The 21,799-nt window shown below is 40.2% G+C and overlaps 1 protein-coding gene across 2 annotated transcripts in view; it reads right to left on the bottom strand.

Annotated features, from left to right (window-relative positions):
- Positions 1–18,866, bottom strand: part of LOC117384668 (homer protein homolog 3-like) — a 31,246-nt gene extending 12,380 nt beyond the window's left edge. The window contains exons 1-6 of one of the 2 annotated variants that reach the window (XM_055228370.1): positions 18,609–18,866; positions 18,131–18,170; positions 12,712–12,868; positions 7,597–7,728; positions 4,996–5,100; positions 610–722 (exon numbers count right to left, since the gene is read on the bottom strand). In XM_055228370.1, coding sequence (XP_055084345.1) covers positions 610–722; positions 4,996–5,100; positions 7,597–7,728; positions 12,712–12,868; positions 18,131–18,153 — 530 coding nt within the window. In that variant the 5' untranslated portion in view covers positions 18,154–18,170; positions 18,609–18,866. Of the gene's footprint in view, positions 1–609; positions 744–4,995; positions 5,101–7,596; positions 7,729–12,711; positions 12,869–18,130; positions 18,171–18,608 lie in introns of both variants that reach the window. The other variant, XM_055228369.1, reaches the window with a different exon arrangement.
- Positions 18,867–21,799: the final 2,933 nt, after the last annotated feature.

Raw genomic sequence — 21,799 nt, 5'->3', positions numbered from 1 at the left:
TGATGTGTCCTTACACCAGAACGCTACAGTATATCACCATGTTTACTTTTATTGTTCTGAAAATGCTATATTCACCGAAAACAACTGTATTAACTTATAATTTATTGTATATATATATTGTAAGTTTCGCTTTATTTTTTGACGTTCTGAGTCTCCCCATCCGAGCGCTATCACAACAAAATTGGTGTGCTTTTCACTAATGAAGCTGCTGCACATCGTATCAAGTTTGTCACGTTGTTGTGTGTAAAGTTTTGTATCATGTTTTTATATGTTTTTGGAGAATTGTTGTGTGGGAGCATGGATGAGGTTGGCTTGTGGGTGGAGCATTGGGCAGAATCTTGCATCTAGCAGTAAAGAGGGTTCAAAAAGGAGCTGAGAGTGATCGCTAAATTAATGAAATATGTATGGATGATATCTAAAACCTCCTAGGCATGTTTTTGGTCATGAAACAATGTTGTAACATGGTAGAAAGCTAAAAAAAATAAATAAAAATAAATAAATAATAATACATTTTACTTAATATTCCCTCTTTAAATAGTGGTGTTTTTCCCACAATAATCAAAAAACTAAAACGTGCTATCATGACATCCTTGCGTGTCGGTGAGTTACCCTTCAGAGAGCATCTTCTTTATACGCTCCTTCTCTGCGGCCAGCGTAATGTCTGCACTCTGGCTCCGATACAGCTTGTCCTCAGGCCCGTTCACGTTCACCACAGGGGGAGACTGCAGGGCGTCAGAGAGGTCCTAACACAAAATTGAGTAAATGCACCAGGAAAAAAAAAACACAGCTAACACTCACTTTAGACACACTGAAGTAGGGATGCACCGAACCAGCTTTTTCAGCTCCAATATTAATACTTTGTGTGTCTGCTAATACCTGATAATAACCAATACCAATGTAGGGAGGGACAATCACACTTATTTCCTTAAGGGTCCTGTATTACACAAAACTGACTCCAGTGAACATTAACCCATGTCAGAATGTTACCTCCTCAAAAAACATACTCGGAGTTGAGTTTGAGGAATCCTTTATTATTAGTCTGTTCACATCTCAAAAACTCAAAATGCTCTGTTCCACCTTGTGATGTTATGACGCAATAGTTTTCAAGTTAACAGCTACATTTTACCTTTTGTTCAGTAGAGATAAGCAATTCCTGGGCTGAAATCATCCAAATGATTCTAATGAAGGTGCATGGAGTTTAAAAACACAGAGGAGCTTCCTGTATTACCACATGACATCACAAGGTGGAACAGTGTGTTTTCTGTTTGAGAGAAAACAGCCTAAATATGCAGGGTCTGTGTGTTAAACATGTGTGAATGAAACAAAACACAACTCCAGTGAGTTTTTGTAACGTTATGTAACTGTTATTTATCCTTCAAATAACTAATGAACAGCTTTATATAAATAGTAGTTTCAACATTATGAGATGTTTTAGGCCAAAATCAGCCTGTAAATAGTCTTATTACATCAAATTAAAGGCCCAACCAGGATATCGGCTGAAACAATATCATGAAACCGATACCTGATTCAGCAAATTTTTCAGTATCGGTGCATCTCTACATTCACGTCGACAGCCACAAGTCATGTGTCCACTCTACATCCTGAGAAACACTACAGCATGGACAAAACCCTATGGAGCTGTTAAGTGTGTTGTCACTTCTGGATCCATCAGCTGATTAAAAACAATTAACATGTTTACAATTTCCTCTTTTTTAGCACCAAGATATCTCTTCTTAAAATTAGACTAAGTCATTTAAAGCTAACAAGGTTATAAGCATGGATCTATGGTTATAACTGTGACAGAAAGTGTATGAGGGAGGTTGAGGTAAGAAGCTAGGCTAGGCTAAGGTATAGTGTTCACAGTGACCGGTAAGTAGTGAGGTATACACACTACTACTAATTACTAATAATCTATGATAGATTATTACTATGTTACTTACATATTTGATATTAGGCCTAGTTAAACATAAACAATAAAAACAAAGAAACTTGAGTCTGGCTTTGGCCCCAGAAGTGACATCATCACTTAACAAGTCTATTTTCTTATTCTATACAAAGGGGAAAAAGACTCCCTGTGACATTTACAATATTTATTTCACATTACATTACATTTTACCTCTGGTGGGATCGAGCATTGTATAAATAACTATGTACCCCGCTGTCAAAAAGCATTTCCAAAGCTACGGTTTTCCAACAAGGTTCATTTCACATTACATTATTTATACGCTTTATGTGGCTGTAAAAAGCACGAGTTGAGTAGTGAACTTAAAAGCAAAAAATACAAGAGCAATAGTAGTTGTTCTGTTCATAATCAGTGAAAATGTGAGAGACTTATCCTTTATAATATGGGATTATTGTGTGTTACAGTTATAACTCTCTCAAGGTAAGAAATATAATGTTAGGTTAAAGCCACAGTATGTACATTTTTAGCCAAAAATAGACTAAAAGGCACCTCCAGAAAGTTATATGCTGCATCTTTAAATATGCTTTGTTTAGTGAATTTAAAGAAACATGGACCTTAATGCTGGGTGTACAGTGACTGCAAGTGTGTGTGGTGGGGTTCGGGACTCGTACAGGTCCCACAAGACTTAGAAAGTCCTTAAAAACAATGCGCCTTGTTACACTGACCTCAGTAGTTGGTGTAACAGGCAATCTGCAAGCAACCCTCAAAGTACGTAATAACCCGCCTTGCAGTTAGTATAAACCCGATGTAAATGGATATCAGCCTTTCAACTGAACTTTGTAAAAGTATAGGCCAGACATGGGCAAACTACGGCCTGGGGGCCATACACGGCCCTTTGGGCTTATTAATCCAACCCACCCCTGATATAGGCCATGATAATTCTTTCTTGGATCTAGGGAAAAATGAATGTGCAGATGTATTCTTGTTTAAGTGTGCATTATTGGAGCCAAGCCTAGCAAGCGCAGAAGCTTTCATCAGTTCAGTTGGAGGGTTTTGCACAGGGCTACTGGGAAACCCACAGCAACAGGGCATCCAATGCTATACAATGTTATATACAATACAATATACAATACAAGTGTTTACCATCAAGTGATGTTATGTAAGAGTTAAAGAAATGTATGTGCTCTTACATCACTCACTAATGGCAACTAAGAATAAACCAATAAAATCTTAGTAACTATATTGATATTTTGAAGTTGATGTCATGAACATTCCCTGGGGGTGTGATGCTAACACTAGGCTCTGCATATATAATATTTACATTACATAAAAATGGTACTCACCTGAGAGAACTACCCAAAGACAGCGGAAACAAAATACACAAAATGCGAGTTAAGTACAAAATGTACAATCCACAGACAAAATATTATAATTGTATTTGATGGCTAAAATGCTTTTAAAAGACAATTTCCACAAGTTGCAAGTTGTAAATACATAAATGTTCCAGTGATCGATTAGTAACTGAAAGATATGAATGCACTGATATTTTTGTTGAAGTAACAGAACTCTTACTTAAGTAAAAGTTGTGGTTACTTTTCCCACAGTGAGTAAGTCTACAAGTGACAAAAGCTTTATGTCGACAATATTAAATGATTTGAACATTTGTGTTTCTTGCACCGCTCCTTCGGATATGATTTTGTTTGTTTCATTTTTGTGACTGTCCTTTGAAAATACCAGATTTTAAGCATAATTTAATATTTTGTCAGTCAAATGGCACTTTAAATTATTAATCAGATGTTATGTCCAACAGTTATAATTTACTTACTTGAGTAGTAATTTGAGTAATTTCTTGGACCATTACTTTATACCTATACTTGAGTAATATTATTTTGAAGTAACTCTCGGCTATTCTTCCCACCTCAGCTGAGTTTTCCAGGTTTTCCAGGTTTTCCTCACTAAGGCTGCGGTGTGGTTTTGTGGTGAATACTCAGCCGTGTCCGCGCACTGTGGAGCTGGGATAATTTTACCTCTGTCCTACTTTACCTCCTTCCTCTCGCTCCTCAGAGAGACGTGACCCAGCTCTGGTTCTGACACTTTTCAGCACTGCTTTGATTTGATCAGGAGAGAGGATTGTGTGCAGTGTGGTGTCGTCAAGATAGTCAAATTTCAAACCATTTCAATACCGAGGAACAGGCTCATTATTTTTGATAGCAATATGCAGAGGTGGGTAAACGTTTACTCAAGTAAGAGTAACATTATTTCAAAATAATATAACTCATGTAGAAGTACAAAGTAGTTGTCCAAGAAATTACTCAAGTAAGAGTAAAATGTATTTGGGAAAAGTACTACTCAAGTAAGAGTAACTTAAAGAGTAACTGTCGGGACGTAACATCTGATTTGATAAAATATTAAATGTGTACAAAATCTAGTACTTTCAAAGGACAGACAGAAAAATGAGACAAACTAAATCATATCTGAAGGAGCAGCGCAAACAGAAATATTCAAATTTATATTGTCAACATAAAGCTTTTGTCCCTTAGACTTACAGTGAATATATTTTTCACCCCACAAGGATGGTAGTTTCTTTAATATTACCTTGTGGCATTACGGCCTTCTAGCTCTGATATACATTAAAAACATTCTAAAACGATTCAGAGAAGGTCAAATTTTGTCCAGTTTATTTAATTTATCAATACCCATTTTTGATCCTAGATTAGTATACTATCAGGAAGTCGACCCTAACAGAGTCATGTATTGATTTGAAAATTCAAATAAAAATTCCAGGGGTATTCAAAACTAATAATCTTCATTCATTTTAATGGGATTTCTTCTACATTTCTGATAACATTAGCAGGGCAATCGCAGTCTTATTTTTGTTAATTGTTAATTTTGCCACCTGCGCCATATTGGATCTAGTCGCTAATGTAAACCAACAGACTATAAATACTATAACATATGCCAAGAGACCTTTTAAAACAAAGTTGAGCCTACATCAGAAAGAAAGCAGAGACTTGGCAGAATGACCATGTTTCACACCACATGCTTTTGTTGCCCTGAGCTTAGACCTTTTGACCCGTGTGGCAGAGACAGACCTGAGGGGCGGCGATGGTGAGTGCGGTGTTGGCCAGCTCTTTGTCCTGGGACTTCTCTCTGGCCAAACGAGCTGCATCTTTCACCTCCCGAAACTTCTCAGAGAACTGTCAAATGAACAAAACAAACGCCTTAGTCTGAAGTTAGATAAAAAATATTGTTAACCAGGACAGGGCTAAAGCAGGACTACACCACAGCTGCAGTAGTGGTAGTGTTTTGGACGTGTACTCATTACTCATTTTAAATCAGCAGAGATGACAAACTGCAGCCTCTCCACCGAGCACATGTTGTCTTGTTTTGGTCCACTGTGTTGAAGTGAAAAAAAACTTCAGTCTACAGCCTATTTGTGCCACTGTGTGTAACTTGGTTCTTAGCATGTCTGAAAATCAAATGCTCAAGGTAAATGAGATGCTGCTTATCTACTTAGTGTGGTTATACAGTGCTGTGAAAAAGTAGTTGCCCCCTTACCGATTTCTTACTTTTTCTGTACCTTTGTAACTCTTATACATTTCAGATCACGCAAACTTAAATATTACACAAAGATAACTCACAAGTAAACACAAAATGCTGTTTTAAGTGCCGATTTTATTTATTAAGCAAAAAAAGTCATCTGAACCTGTATGGCCCATGTGAAAAAGTAATTGCCTGCTAAACATAATAACTGGTTGAACCACCCTTCAGCAGAAACAACTGCTGTCTTCAAAGCATTTGTGATAACTGGCAATGAGTCTTCCACATCGCTGTGGAGGAATTTTTGCCCACTCTTCTTTGCAGAATTGTTTTATATCAGTCACACTGGAGGGTTTGAGGATGAACCATCTTTTAAGGTCATGTCACAGCAGCTCTACTGGGTTCAGGTCTGGACTTTGACAAGGCCACTCCAAAACCCTCATTTTGTTTTTTTTAAGCCATTCAGAAGTGGACTTGCTGTTGTGCTTTGGATCACTGTGCCGCTGCAAAATCCAAGTGCTCTTCAGCTTGAGGTCACAAACTGATGGCTGGACATTCTCCTTCAGGATTTGTTGGTAGAGTTCATGGTTCCTTCAGGTTCCAGCAAATTGCCCAGGTCCTGAAGCAGCAAATCAGCCCCAAACCATGACACTACCAGCATGTGTTTCACTGTTGGCATGATGTTATTTTTATCAAATGCTCTGTTCATTTTTATGCCAGATGTAGCAGGATGCACTCAACTTTTGTTTCATCAGTCCACAGAATATTTTCCCAAAAGCTAAAGTTTTTTGGCAAAACTGAGATGACCCTTTGTTCTTTTTTGTGGCTTTCGCTTTTGAACTCTGCCATCCATGCCATTTTTGAGTCATGAACACTGACCTTTACTGAGACAAGTGAGGCCTGCAGTTTCTTTAGATGTTGTTCTGGGTTCTTTTGTGACCTCTTGGATCAGTCGTCGATGTGCTCTTTGTGTAATTTTTGTAGACCGGCCACTCCTGCGAAGGTTCACCACTGTACCATGCTTTCTCCATTTGTAGATAATGGCTCTCATTGTGTTTCACTGGAGTCCCAAAGATTTAGAAATGGCTTTGTAACCTTTTCCAGACTGAGACATGTCAATTACTTTTCTTCTCATCTGCTCCTGAACTTGTTTGGATCATGGCATGATGTCTCTGTTCAATGTGGCCAACTTCACCTTGTCTCACAGGTTCTATTTAAGTGATCTCTTGATTTGAAAGGTCTGGCAGTATCAGGTCTGGGCTATGAAACTGAACTCAGCTTTTCACAATAACATGATTAATCACATTTACCTCATCATTTAGCAAGGGGGGAAGTTACTTTTTCACACAGGATCATGTAGGTTTGGATAGTACTTTTCTCTTAAATAAAATCATCTTTGATTCTGTTTAATATTTAAATGTGTTTGATGATCTGAAACAGTTAAGTGTGACACATGCAAAAAAAGTAAGAAATCGGGTAGGGTTCAAATACTTTTTCATAGCACTATATGTATGATAGTCATTTTTACTAGTCACTGTAGCTGCAAAGTTTTAGTGCTAATGCTAAATTAATAGACGCCCCTAAACTGCATGTAGACTGGGACAAGAGTGGTCTGATTTGACTATTTGAATTCACACTCAGATTTCCCTGTTTATGTTTCTCCTCTATGATTAAATAAACCAAGTCTATATCTCTGGTCCCTGTGGCAGTTGTTTGAGGGCAGTGTTGGGAATACATGTATCGAAAACCCGTATTCACATTTAGAGTACCTGTATTCCAGTACAGCTTTTTCATTTGGTGGTATTCAGAACAGTTATTTATCAAAAATCAAAGGAATACACTGTGGTATTTGATCCCACAATTTAGGCTTCAAACTACCTGTAACTAGTAAGAAAAAACAGAAAACACAGCTCTTGTGGTGAGGTCAGGTGTGATTTTTCCTTCTCTAATTTGTCATAGGAAATGCAGAACAAAGCGTTTTTTTAATGCTATGTTGTGTCTTTACATTATAATTCAAATGCAAATCGGTGTAAAAGTATTCTAAGTATTCAGAGTACAGTACTCTGATTGCACCATGTAACTGAAAACATTTTAGTATTCTGTAACTAAATATATTTTCTAAGTATCCCCATCGCTGTCTGACCGTGCTGTACCTGATGCAGCTGCTGCTCGGTGGCAAAGCCCAGCCCATACACCGTGTTGGCTCTGGTGTCTGCCCACTGCCCAAACTTCTGAGAAGTTTTGGTGAACGTCATGCTGGGAGTCACACTGCAGTTGATAATGGCCTAAACACAAAAGATCAGCACTTCAGGTTAGTACAAGAAGCAGAGGAAAAACCCTTTTGTGCAGTTTGAACAAGAAATATTTCAAATGATACAATATCTGCTGATGTTGATATCAATATTTAAAAATGTATGTTTCCCACACTTTGCTTGAAATTATTTTCAAGGACTTTTCCAGAACGCTTTTAATTATTAATCGCAATGTCTACAAACACATTACCTCCTTTTTTCTACTGAAGATGTAGTTTAACTACACCCACCATGAGTGAAAATGAATTACACTTCAAGTCAAACATTGTGGTATGATTGTATTGTTTATTTAAACATAGATCACCAAAAATGTTCTTGTTTTATCACTGAAATTAAAGAGAACATATTAATAATATAAAAAAGTTTGGTATTTTTTTTACTAAATATTTAGTCTTAACTATGTATTCTTGTCATTTGAACAGTACCTCATCCCTATGGTTGCGATTATAAAACAGAAAATTTGGGACGTTGGCCTATTTGTGAAAACAAACTCATGCCTATAGAAGGTAATAATAAGAAGGTACAGTGGGGCAAAAAAAGTATTTAGTCAGCCACCAATTGTGCAAGTTCTTCCACTTAAAAAGATGAGAGAGACCTGTAATTTTCATCATAGGTTCACTTCAACTATGGCAGACAGAATGAGAAAAAAAATCACACTGTTTGATTTTTAAATAATTTATTTGCAAATTATGGTGGAAAATAAGTATTTGGTCAATAACAAAAGTTCATCTCAATGCTTTATATACCCTTTGTTGGCAATGACAGAGGTCAAACGTTTTCTGTAAGTCTCCACAAGGTTTTCACACACTGTTGCTGGTAGCTGCTGGTGGCAACATGGACTTTCAACTCCTTCCAAAGATTTTCTGTGAGGTTAAGATCTGGAAACTGGCTGACTCCAGGACCTTGAAATGCTTCTTACGAAGCCACTCCTTCGTTGCCTGGGCGGTGTGTTTGGGATCACTGTCATGCTGAAAGACCAAACCACATTTCATCTTCAATGCCCTTGCTGATGGAAGGAGGTTTTCACTCAAAATCTCAGAATACATGGCCCAATTCATTCTTTCCTTTACATGGATTAGTTGTCCTGGTCCCTTTGCAGAAAAACAGCCCCAAAGCATGATGTTTCCACCCCCATGCTTCACAGTAGGTATGGTGTTCTTTGGATGCAACTCAGAATTCTTTCTCCTTCAAACACGACAAGTTGAGTGTTTACCAGAAAGTTCTATTTTGGTTTCATCTGACCATATGACATTATCCCAATCCTCTTCTGGATCATTCAAATGCTCTCTAACAACCTTCAGAAGGGCCGCATGTATTCACTTAAGCAGGGGGACACGTCTGGCACTGCAGGATTTGAGTCCCTGGCAGCATAGTGTGTTACTGATGATAGGCTTTGTTACTTTGGTCCCAGCTCTCACTGCAGGTCATTCACTAGGTCCCCCCGTGTGGTTCTGGGATTTTTGCTCACTGTTCTTGTGATCATTTTGACCCCATGGGGTGAGATCTTGCGTGGAGCCCCAGATCAAGGGAGATTATCAGTGGTCTTGTATGTCTTCCATTTTCTAATATTTGCTCCCACAGTTGATTTCTTCACACCAAGCTGCTTATTTACTGCAGATTCAGTCTTCCCAGCCAGGTGCAAGTCTACAATTTTGTTTGTGGTGTCCTTTAACAGCTCTTTGGTCATGGCCATAGTGGAGTTTGACTGTTTGAGCTCATTATCAGTATAAAAGACACCTGTCCACAACCTCAAACAGGTTCCATTAAAACAGGTAACGAGTGGACAGAGGAGCCTCTTAAAGAAGAAGTTACAGGTCGGTGAGAGCCAGAAATCTTGCTTGTTTGTAGGTGACTAAATACTTATTTTACCAAGGAATTTACCTATTAATTTATTAAAAATCCTACAATGTGATTTCCTGGATTCTTTCCCCCCATCCTGTCCCTCCAAGTTGAAGTGAACCTATGATGAAAATTACAGGTCTCTCTCATCTTTTTAAGTGGGAAAACTTGCACAATTGGTGGCTGACTAATTACTTTTTTGCCCCACTGTATGTGGGGTTTTAGCGGGCCTCCCCATAGACTGCATCCACCTTATGCCAGAAGTTGCCGTGGGCGCAGCCATCGTCATTTGGGTTATATTATTTTGCATTGGGCTGCCAATCTTGACTTGAAGCTGTTTTAAAGCCTCCAGAGAATCGGTGCAGTGTTGACTTGTTCGTCACATGAACAAAGAACATTTTACATGAATCAACGTGCTTTATATCATATTTTAGCAGCAAAACTTTTCCCAAATTCTGAATGAATAAATGGGATTCCTGCTTAACCAGAAGTGCCACCACATAAGGCAGTTTAGTTGCATTTATAACATAAGTGGGTGGGACGGAATAAGGTCAATATAGAAGTGGACTAAGTGAGTGTGACGTTACCCATAACGTTTGGCTTCAGTCAAATGAGGCTCATCGAGGCTAGCAGTTAAAGGAGCGAATTTGGAGTAGAGTCCCATATTTTGAATCCCGACCGCGAGTATCAAAGAGTCCAATCCAGGTTGTTGAAGGTAACGCTCCTTGCAGCCCGCTAGTTTAGGTGGGAGCCGGTGCTTAGCAAAGCTGTCAGTCATATCTGTTGCTAACGCTAGCGGAAGCAACCTCCTGGAAAGAAGGCACCCGTTTTTTCTGTTATTAATATTCATATCTTGATATATGGACAGAATAGTGAAATAAAAATACCAGGATCATGTAGAGTGGGTTAATGTGATCATTTTAAGAGCAAAGTGATGAGCCTGACAGCAGCAGTTACGGAGAGAGGGGTGACGTTTTTCCAGGACATTTGGCCCTTTTTCTAAATATGCATGGGTTTTACATGTTCCAGCTTCATCACCTGTTTGACTCTAAAGTTCCTATTCTTCTTGATCCTGTGATAATAAATATTTGAGCAGAGCTATTTTAAATCTCTTGACGTCATCTTCTCTGTGTAATAATACTGGTTTGAAAAGCATGGCAGGCACATGGCAGGTGTTGTCACAATACCAAGGTTTCAAACACAATTTCAGTACCAATGAATAGGCTCAATACTCAATACTGATTCAGATACCACCATGATCATAAACACAATAGACAATAGACATTAAATCATATTACTTTCTTTTCCATTCCCATGTGGCCTTATATTTGTGAAATCCCTCAGTCGTCAGGTAGGTTCCATAGTGGTGCATGGGTGTATACTAGTCTATGCGGTCTTATATGAAAATGTGTCTTTTTTAGTGTTCAGATGAGTTCTAGTTTAGATGCTAGTTTTAGTATTGATTAGTATCTGATTTTCGATATTTTTGACAACCATAACAGTGGATGCTCACAGCAGTTTCCTGTTCTCTCCACCCGTTGTGATCACATGGTGTCTGTGCGTCTGTTCACCGCGGCGGGAGATTATCGTACTAGCCAGACACCACCAGCTCTGAGCCCCAGCCACAGAGGCTCTGGGACAAAGTGATGTGGGTCAAACAGCGACGCTCAGAGCATCAGCCTCTTCCTGGTGCTAAGCTCAATCCTCTGTCCAGTCTGGGAGCCACTGGACAGCTGTTACTCTCACCTCAGACACCACAATGGGCTTCCCTCGATTTAAGTTCAATTAAATGTATTGCATGTAATTTTTTCACATGTGGTTTTCACGACTCTGTATACACTACCAGACAAAAGTTTGGACACACCGTATTCAGTGTTTTTTGCATTTATGTTTACTACGGAAGACAACAAATATATGGCGAAAGATATATACAATTATGTATATTTTATATTTATGTTCAAATCCACCCTTTGATTTGTCGACAGCGCAAACCCTTGGTTTTCTCTCAGTGAGCTTTCTTGATGATGTCTCCTGAAATGGTTTTCACTTCACAGCTGTGCCACGTCATGGTCAAGAAATGTCAAAAGTGCAAAGCAGTGATCAAAGCAATGGGTGGATCTTTTTAAAATCTAAAACTAATTTACAATTCATATGTGTCATTCATAGTTTTGATGCCGTCAGTGAGAATCTACACTGTAAATAATGATGGAAATAAAGAAGAAACATGAGTGAAAAAGTGTGTCCAAACTTTTGGCTGGTCTTGGACATGACGTCACAGATGAAGGGCAAGGGTCAGTATTCCAGTGACGATTGTGGCATTTTCATTTGATAGTCAATCCAAAAGGATTTCCAGATTTCCAATGGGGGATCAGAGATTTGTATGGTCCATTCGTGCCAAAAACAAACATGGCGGCTTACGAGTAAACTGACAGAAAATAAAAATCGCAGATAAGACTGAAAAACGGATTTGTGCCGCATGACACCCTAAACTGTAAATCTGAGGTAAAAGAAGTGAAATACTTAGTTTGGAATAAAACAAGGATATTACGAGAACAGAAATCATGTGCATTAGAGAGACGTGTACTATGACTAAAAGGATATGATTGGAGTTTCAAATAAATTTGAGTATGTGCCTGGTCCCAGACTACAACATTTGTGGATTGGTCGACAACTAGAAACTGTCTGAGTCTTGACTCAGGGTGGAGCAGAGTGTGCTGACAGGAGGAGGCAGCACCCACACAGTTGTACAGATGTGCCCCTCATGTTCAACAGACACATGCGACTGTGTGTGACAGGGACATATTAATTTATGTTAGACACGCATAGTACTATTCAAGGGCTTCACTTGTGGCGTCGCTATAATGTTGTGACGTAAACTAAGGCCAAGCAATAGGTCTTATGGTCAAAGTGACTTACTTCCACTCTGCATTTGTAATGGATGACACTGGGCTCTCTCTTCAAGGGGAAATGAGTTTTATATTAAGAAACCATGTAAATGTCTGAGTATATAAATTATGCAGTGGTGTCACATGGTTGGAGTATTACTATGGGGCTCTGGATTGATGACCCTGATTCTTAAGGACAGGATTGCATAGGAGTAATCCCAGTGCATCTGACCTTGGTCCCGCCCACACTGATGATGCGGTACACATTGCGGTTGGCGTCGTAGAAGAAGGACACGGTGACGGCGTGTTTGCTGGCGGGGATCCAGTTCCTCTTGGTGGTCGGGTCAATCTGGAACACATGGGCCCGTGTGCTGAAGATTGGCTGCTCCCTGCCACAACAGAACACATAGTTTCAAAGGTTTTCATCATTATTGCAATCATATTTGAATCATTTTAACAATGTGAGTTTGAAATAGGGATCAGCTGATATGGATTTTTTTGAGCCGATGCCAATATCCAATATTTGGCCTCCCGCTGCAGCTGTGACCAATGTTTCCCAATACTGGCCGATATTGGCACCAATATATCGCTCATTTGTACTTTTAAATATCTTAGTTGGAGTTGCGTAAGAATTAACCTCCACTACACCTAAGGCAGCATGTCTATGCACCATTTATTAACCTCAGAGTTTGACGAAGTCTGTAGGAGCCATTTTGAGTGCCTTTTATAACCCCGGGTATAAGGAGGCATCAGGTGTTTGGAGGTGTTAATGATTTTTGACCATGTCTGTAGATGTTCCATGTATTTTTGTGGCAAAGGTGAGTCAAATAAATTAATTTTAACCACTTCACTGGACTCTTTTTTGAGCTTGTGTCTGCTATATAGTTATACTCTATGACACTTGAGGATTATTGTTTTGTTTTTTTTTCATTTGTACCAAAATGACTACACGACACTGCCAAATCCAACGTATCTCACTGATTAAGACAATAAAATTGGAGAACAATACAGAGCAGTGGGTGTATGGCAGTGGCGGTGAAAACAGTGGTTGATCGGTAATATGGCGTCTTGAAAATAAGTGATTAAAGATTGCTCTAACATGCACAAATCACTCCAAATGCAACTTCGGGTGAGTAAAGGGTGAAGGGAAACAACTATAACATGGCTAAAAGATCTGAAAAGTCAATTTTGCAGAATAGGTGTGCTTTAACCTTCACCTAGTAGTGGTTGTTTCACAAATGAACCTCTACTACAAAGTCCTTGCACAATCTAACTGCTATTCTCAACTAGACTGACAGCATATACCTATATTATTGTGTTCATTTCTATTACATTTACAACTAACAGGGAAAAGAAATACAGTGGTCCCTCGTTTATCGCGGGGATTACACTGTACTGCAACAATAAATTGGAGACAATATCATTATGTAGAAAGTAAATAATGTATCCAACATAATATTATATAAATATAATATATAATACATGAATATAAATAATATTCATTGTTAATAAAATAAGTACAAAGTAATAAACAAAATACTAATGACCCAAACAAATGTGAATACATAAAATAATATACGTCAAATAAATCAAAAGTTACATACATTTGGCTGAACGCATTCTGTACTGTACAGGAGACACGGCCTTGAGGAGACTGACTGACAATCGTCTACAGTCCTTAGCCAATCAGGACTCAGAACACAATGCACATTCATACGCTGTAAAAAAAAACATGCAAAATTGCACCCAAAAAATTTGCAAAATAGCGAGGCTGCGAAAGGTGAATTGCGATATAGTGAGGGACAACTGTACTGTACAAATGTTTAGACCCTAGCACATCTGAAACACAGACTGAACATTATCAAATTGAAACCTCTCTACAGGGCTGTGAACAACAGACAGCACTGTGGCAACATCAGACAGTGCTATGGCAACAACAGACAACACTATGGCAACAACAGACAACACTATGGTAACAACAGACCAACAACAGCACTATCCTTACTTGAAACTCTCATTTCTACTCTTGATTTCATTATTAACTGATAAGCAAAGTTATCCTCAGTGTAGAATGATTAACTTTGGAAAAAATTGTGTTTTCAATTTTTGTTCAAAAGTTGTACCAGAGCTTCTATCGGCTCTGGTCTCATCCAAACCAGGACACGGACTTGGAGTAAATTGCCTTGTTCCCAACAGAACTGTATTATTTGGCCAGTCACTGTACTTTTATATCTGACCCCATTAGTGACACACAAATCTGGGCAAACTCCGGAGTGTGGCTCTATGTGAACTCTCTCAGTACTTTTCAGATCAGACACTCGGGGTGAGAATAATGGCCGCCTGCTGAGAGCTGGACACGAGAGGACATGGGGTCTGTGGTGCAACTTCACCACGACATAACCTGAAAGTTATATGCTGAGATCGGACCAAAACAATTTTAACTGATTCTTTTGTATTAGGGATGCACAGGTACCAATACTGGTATTGAACGTCAGTGCCGTTACTGTAAAATTAGCTAAATCAGGTATCGGTTCTATGGTAACGGTTCAGCTGATATTCTGGTTAGGCCACGTTTGAGCTGTTCAGTAGTTATTTGAAGGATAAATAATATAAAACAATTGGATCTCTTGTATAACAACTGTGTTTTAAGGAAATTATAAACATTTATAATCAGACCTGCTCCTGTTTTAAATGGACCTATGCAGTTGTTTGTTTTGTTTGTTTTTGTTGGTATTGTTCTGTAAAAAGAGCATCTGCTACTGTCAATGGGCTCTTCCTGTATAATATATAAATAAGGTGCCGTTTTCAGTCCCTACACTGATATCGGTTTATATCGTGTATCAGCAGATATTTAAAGTCAAAATATGTATTTGTATGCATTTCTTCAAGCTCTTTAGGTATGGTATGCTTTTATTTGTGCAGGAGCAGTGCACAGCATGAATCAAGACAAGAGTCATAGGAGAGACACTGGTGCCAGGTTATATGAATGAATGTTCATTTACACCTGGTGCCCCTGAGCATATATATATATATATATATATATATATATATATATATATATATATATATATATATATATATATATATATATCTTTTACTTGAATAATATTATTTTTGATGTACTCTTAAGTCAGTTTAACTCCCTACAGACAGAGGCGATGTCCACCAGAAATTGACCAGGTGGCTTGAGTGAAATGGATCCAATTGACTGAACTAAATTTTCTTTTGCTATGGACCATACCTGGATGACTGAGGGATTACACAGACAAAGTATATGAAACATATCCACCACCGATTTCAACTTTGGTGAGTATTGTTACTTTGAAATCGACCCAAATCTGGTAAATAAGTATTTGGTAAAAAATATCCAAACTATGAGTAACATTTGAAGAGTGAAGGGGGACAGTTCCCAAAGGATTGTAAAATGTATTTATTTTAATATGAAGGACTTTTATAGGCTAATGTTATTCCATTTCAAGATCGCGAATACAAGCGGCCAAAATGGGCTTCCTCCGCAGAGTGGCTGGGCACACCCTTAGGGATAGAGTGAGGAGCTCAGTCACACGGGAGGAGCTCGGAGTAGAGCCGCTGCTCCTACACGTTGAGAGGAACCAGTTGAGGTGGCTCGGGCATCTGCTCAGGATGCCTCCTGGACGCCTCCCTAGGGAGGTGTTCTGGGCATGTCCCACCGGGAGGAGGCCCCGGGGAAGACCCAGGACACGCTGGAGGGACTATGTCTCTCAGCTGGCCTGGGAACGCCTTGGGATCCCACCGGAGGAGCTGGAGGACGTGTCTGGGGTGAGGGAAGTTTGGGAGTCCCTGCTTAGACTGCTGCCCCCGCGACCCGGCCCCGGATAAGCGGAAGAAAATGGATGGATGGATGGATGGATGTTATTCCATACAGACTGGAGGGTAGTAGGGTCACAATACTAAAATTTCAAACTCATTTTTGATACTAAGCAATGGACTTGATACTGATTCCAATACCACAATGATGATAAAAAAAACACTCTTCCTTTAGACAATAGAATGTGATTTCCAACATTAAATCATAATACTTTCTTTTAAATTCTCATGTGGCCTTATATCTGTGTAATCCCTCAGTCGTCCAGGTAGGTTCCATAATGGTCCATGGGTGTGTACAAGTCTATGTGTCTTATCCTTGTTCTGATACAGCTCAAGATCATTCTAAAGCTATTGAGGAAAGGTTCATTTCTGTCCTGTGAATATGACTTTTTAAAGATTTTTAAGATTTTCAATACTTTTGACAACCCTAGTTTACATTATAGATATATGTGCCATTGGAGTACCAGCCAGAAATTATTACCCAGTGGTTAGCTGTTGACCCCAGCAGATGGAGGTCTCTGGATTTAAAGGGGGGTCTAGAAGTACACACAGGGCTTATTCTGATTGGACAGAGGCTAACACTGTACCCCGGGATAAAGGAACCCACTAATACTCAATCTATAGTAATCTTCACTCTCTAAATCCTAATGCAGCTGTCACATACAAGTGCAGTCTATGGAGAGATAGAGGAGGTTTGTGTGAGAACAGCAGAACTGTTTCAAACATATGGGTCTAAACTAATCCATGGAGGGCAATGTGTCAAATAGCATCTGAGGCTCCCACAACATCAGGTCACTTACAGTCATTTTCAAAGGTGAGTAGTACTCAGTTACATTTACTCAATTAACTTTTTTAAGACTTTTCAGAGTACTTTTCTAGCAGCATACTTTTACTCCTACATGAGTCATATTTTTATTGAACAGTACTCTTACTTGATTAGCAGTACTCTTACTTGATTAACAGTACTCTTACTTGATTAACAGTACTCTTTGTGGTTCCGCTTCCTACTGTGAGTAAATCTACAAGTGACAAAAGCTTTATGTTGACAATATGAAATGATTTGATTAGAACATTTGTGCTTCTTGCTCTGCTCCTTCAGATATGATTTTGTTTGTCTCATGCTGTGCATTATTTCATGTTTTGTCCTTCAAATCACATTCACTTCAAATTATAAATCAGATGTTCTCTTTAAACTACTCTTACTTGAGTAATTTCTTAAACCATTACTTCTACTTGAGTAATATTATTTTGAAGTAATGTTACTCTTACTTGAGTACAATTTTTGGCTACTCTATCATCTCTGGCCAACTATACAAGAGGCAGCCAATATATTATTTCATTTATTTATTTAACCAGTCCCTTTTGGACTAGATGTTACATTATTTCAATCTGTCATGAGAAATATTATACTGACTGTTCTTTAATACTCTATATCATAGATGGGATCATTATTTTTGGGGAACAATATTTATCGTGGGTATTTTTTCTTTGTACTAATGGGAAAGTTTTTGTTTTTACAATGTTATTACTATTACTATGATAAGATTTGAGCTGTAGAAGGTTGAATAAATAACATCTATGGCTTACAAACTAACTGCTGTGCCTAAAGTGTTATTCTGCTATTCATCTACTACAGCTCGTGTTTTTAACGATAATGTGCATGTTTAGATTTTAGGTTACTAGGGTCAATATGTCAAAGGCATAAATTGATTTTGATATTATCGTTTATCGTCTATATTTTCTTCAGCAATATATCGCTCTTCAAAATGTGTTATAGTGGCAGGCCTAGTTACACCTTTCCTTACCTGTCTCTGTGATGAGTGAACATCTTAGAGGAGTTCTTTTCTGCAACAGAAATGAGACATTATTCAAATTGTGATCTAATGATGGGCATCACCAGCCTATATAAGTAACACCTGCACATAGATTTACACCTTTACAACAGCCTTTGGACCTTCATTAGTGAGAGTCAATGTTAAGTAATGAGATTTTCTATTGTAAAAGCTCAACGCAAAAGAAACACATTTTGTCTGTTGTGTTGTTCATTGTTCTGCCTCAGTGCCACTCATGAATGTTGAAGAGCATTTTTCAGATAAAATTGTCAGTGGATAACCTCTATAAGATTTGGAACTTTAAAATGTCACTTCAGAGAAAAAAGAAAGGAACATTTATAGAGTTTTGGTTATATTGCAGACAAAAGTAGGTCAGATAACTAGGCTGCAAACAACAAAATAACAAACAAGGGGCTAAAACAGTCTAATAATCTGTGCCTTAACAACTTACCCCATCGCGACGTAAAAAACAAGATTTATAAAGGCTCTAAAACAACCAAAATGTTCTTCAATTTGCGGTTCTGTCCCCAGTCTTTGTCCGAGTGCTTGTCCGGGAGCACGTGGGGCTGGCGTCACTCCTCTGCGGGGGGACACGGCTGTTTCTCCCGGTGCACGCTCGGCTCCTCCGGCTGTCGGTCCATGCCGCTCCGTAAAAAGTGACCACGCGCTGCCTGACTGAGCTCACTGTCGGCTTCTTTCATGTGTGCCCGCGTGCGCTCCTCCTCGTGCACACTACCGCCCCCTGTCGGCCTCGCGCTACCGCTCATCTCGCGCTCACTCAGGGTTGCCAGATTAAATAGAAACAAACAAGTGCATGAAAAAAAAGAGACACAAAAAAGGACAAATTAAGCAAAACTAAACCGTGCTGTGGTGTTTTGACTTGCCGGCTCAGAGCGTTGTAATGTACTGTAAAAAATCAAATGCCATTGACAGTTATCTGTGAGCTTAATATTACCACCACATTTCAGCATGTTCCTCTTTTTCTACAATTCGAAGTGGTCACCGTAGGCAGTGATGGGAAGAATACTTTGAAAATGTAGACCTATTTAGTTACAGAATACTGAATATCTGCATTAAAATGCATCCATCCATCCATTTTCTTTCGATTTATCTGGGGTGGGGAGGCAGCAGTCTGAGCAGGGAGGTCCAGACTTCCCTCTCCACACACACGTCCTCCAGCTCTTCTGGGAGGATCCCGAGGTGTTCCCAGGCCAGCCGAGAGACATAGTACCTCCATCATGTCCTGGGGCTTCCCCAGGATCTCCTCCCGGTGGGAGGTGGCATCCGGAAAAGATGCCTGAGCCACCTCAGCTGGCTCTTCTCAATGTAGAGGAGTGGCGGCTCTAATCTAAGCTCCTCCCATGTGACTGAACTCCTCACCCTATCTCGAAGGGAGCATCCAGCCACCCTGCGGATGAAGCTCATTTCGACCACTTGTATCTGCAATCTTGTCCTTTCGGTCATTACCCAAAGCTCATGACCATAGGTGGGGATAGGAACGTAGATTGACTGGTAAATCGAGAGCTTTGCCTTTCCACTCAGTTCCTTCTTTACCTTGACAGTCCGATACAGTGACCACATCACTGTGGACGCTGCACCGATGCACCTGTCAATCTCACACTCCATCTTTCCCTCACTTGTGAACAAGACCCCGAGATACTTGAACTCCTCCACTTAAGGTAAGGACTCATCACCCACCCGGAGAGGGCAAGCCACCTGAGATCCATCAGGATTTCATCTCTGCAAACACCAGAGATGAAATCCTGTGGTCCCCAGACTGGATCCCCTCTGCCCCTGACTGTGCCTAGAAATTCTGTCCATAAAAACAATGAGCAGAATCGGTGACAAAGGGCAGCCCTTGCGGAGTCCAACATGGAACAGGTCTGACTTACTACCAGCAAAGGGCCCCGGACCCCATATTCCCAGAGCACCTCCCAAAGGGCACTATGAGGGACATGGTCAAATTCCTGCTCCAGATCCACAAAGCAGATGTGGACTGGTTGGGCAAACTCCCATGAACCCTCAAGCACCCGATGGAGAGTATAGAGCTGGTCCAGTGTTCCGCGACCAGGATGAAAACCGCACTGCTCCTCCTGAATTCGAGGTTCAACTACCGGTCAGATTTTCCTCTCCGGTAACCGGGAATAGACCTTACCAGGAAGGCTGAGAAGTGCGATTCCCCTGCAGTTGGAACACACCCTTCAATCCCCCTTCTTAAACAGAAGGACCACCAGCCTGGGTTGCCAGTCCAACGGTACTGTTCCCCCCTGCCACAAGATGTTGCAGAGGCATGTCAGCCAAGACAGCCACACAACATCCAGAGATTTAAGATACTCCGGACAGATCTCATCCACCTCCGGAGCCTTACCACTGAGGAGCTTGCCAGCCACCTCCATGACCTCAGCCAGGGTGATGGAGTGGACTCCTCGGTGGGATTGAGGAGATTCTCAAGTCAAGGTAAGCAGCTCTCCACCTGCACTGTAAACAGTGTTGGTGAAGCACTGCTTCCCCTCCTGAGGCGTTGGACGGTTTGCCAGAACTTCTTTGAGGCCGACCGATAGTCCTCCTCCATTGCCTCCGCGAACTCCTCCCAGCCCCAAGTTTTTACCGCTGCAATTGCACAGGCTGCAGTACGCTTACCTCCAGCATCTACTACCGTGTTCGAGGATTGCCGCTGCAATAGGCACCAGAGACCTTGCAGCCACAGTTATGAGCAGCCGCATTCACAAAGGAGTTGGAGAACATGGTCAACTCAGACTTAGTGTCTCCAGCCTCCCCTTTCATCTGGGCGAAGCTCTCCCGGAGGTGTGAGGCCTTGCTGACAGAGGGCTCCCCCAGATGTTCCCAACAGACCCTTATGATACACTTGGGTCTGCCAGGTCTGTTCGGCTTCCTTCTCCGCCAGCAGATCCAACTCATCACCAGGTGGTGATCAGTTGACAGCTCCGCCCCTCTCTTCACCTGAGTGTCCAAGACACGCGGCCAAAGGTTAGATGACATGATGACAAAGTCGATAATTGACCTCCGACCTAGAGTGTCCTGGTGCCACATGCACTGATGGACACCCTTGTGCTCGAACATGGTGTTCATTTGTCGTTGTCGACAAACTGTGACTAGCACAGACGTCCATTAACAGAACACTAACCAGGTTCAGATCAGGCCCTTGTTGTATGACTATTCATAAGGGTGTTGTGAAGTGCTCTTAGTCTGACCTGTCGCCTAGGACCTGTTTGCTATGGGAGACCTTACCAGGGGCATAATGCCTTGGGCAGCGTAGCTCCTAAGATCATTCGGATACGCAAACTCCCCCACCACGATAAGGTGGCACTTCAAGGGGGAGATTAAAATGTATCTCATAACATATTCTGGTACATGGCCCAATCAGAGTACTGTATTCTGAATACTTGGAAAACTTTTACACAGAGTTGTTATTTATTTAATCATACTATTTTATGTTAAATATGCTGTAAAAAACATGACATATAATTATAAACAGCTTTATTTTTGTTGCACTGTTTGTAGTGTATTCATTTATGTTCAATTAGAGAAGGAAAAAATCACAAGCACATGCACTGCAAGAGTTGTTTTCTTTTTCTCTCACTAATACTGTGCAGTTTAAAGCCAAAATTACATGATGAAGTA

The sequence above is a fragment of the Periophthalmus magnuspinnatus genome, chromosome 17 (assembly GCF_009829125.3).
Source record: "Periophthalmus magnuspinnatus isolate fPerMag1 chromosome 17, fPerMag1.2.pri, whole genome shotgun sequence".
NCBI classification, from domain to species: Eukaryota; Metazoa; Chordata; class Actinopteri; order Gobiiformes; family Gobiidae; genus Periophthalmus; species Periophthalmus magnuspinnatus.
This window is presented reverse-complemented; position numbering and strand designations above follow the sequence as displayed.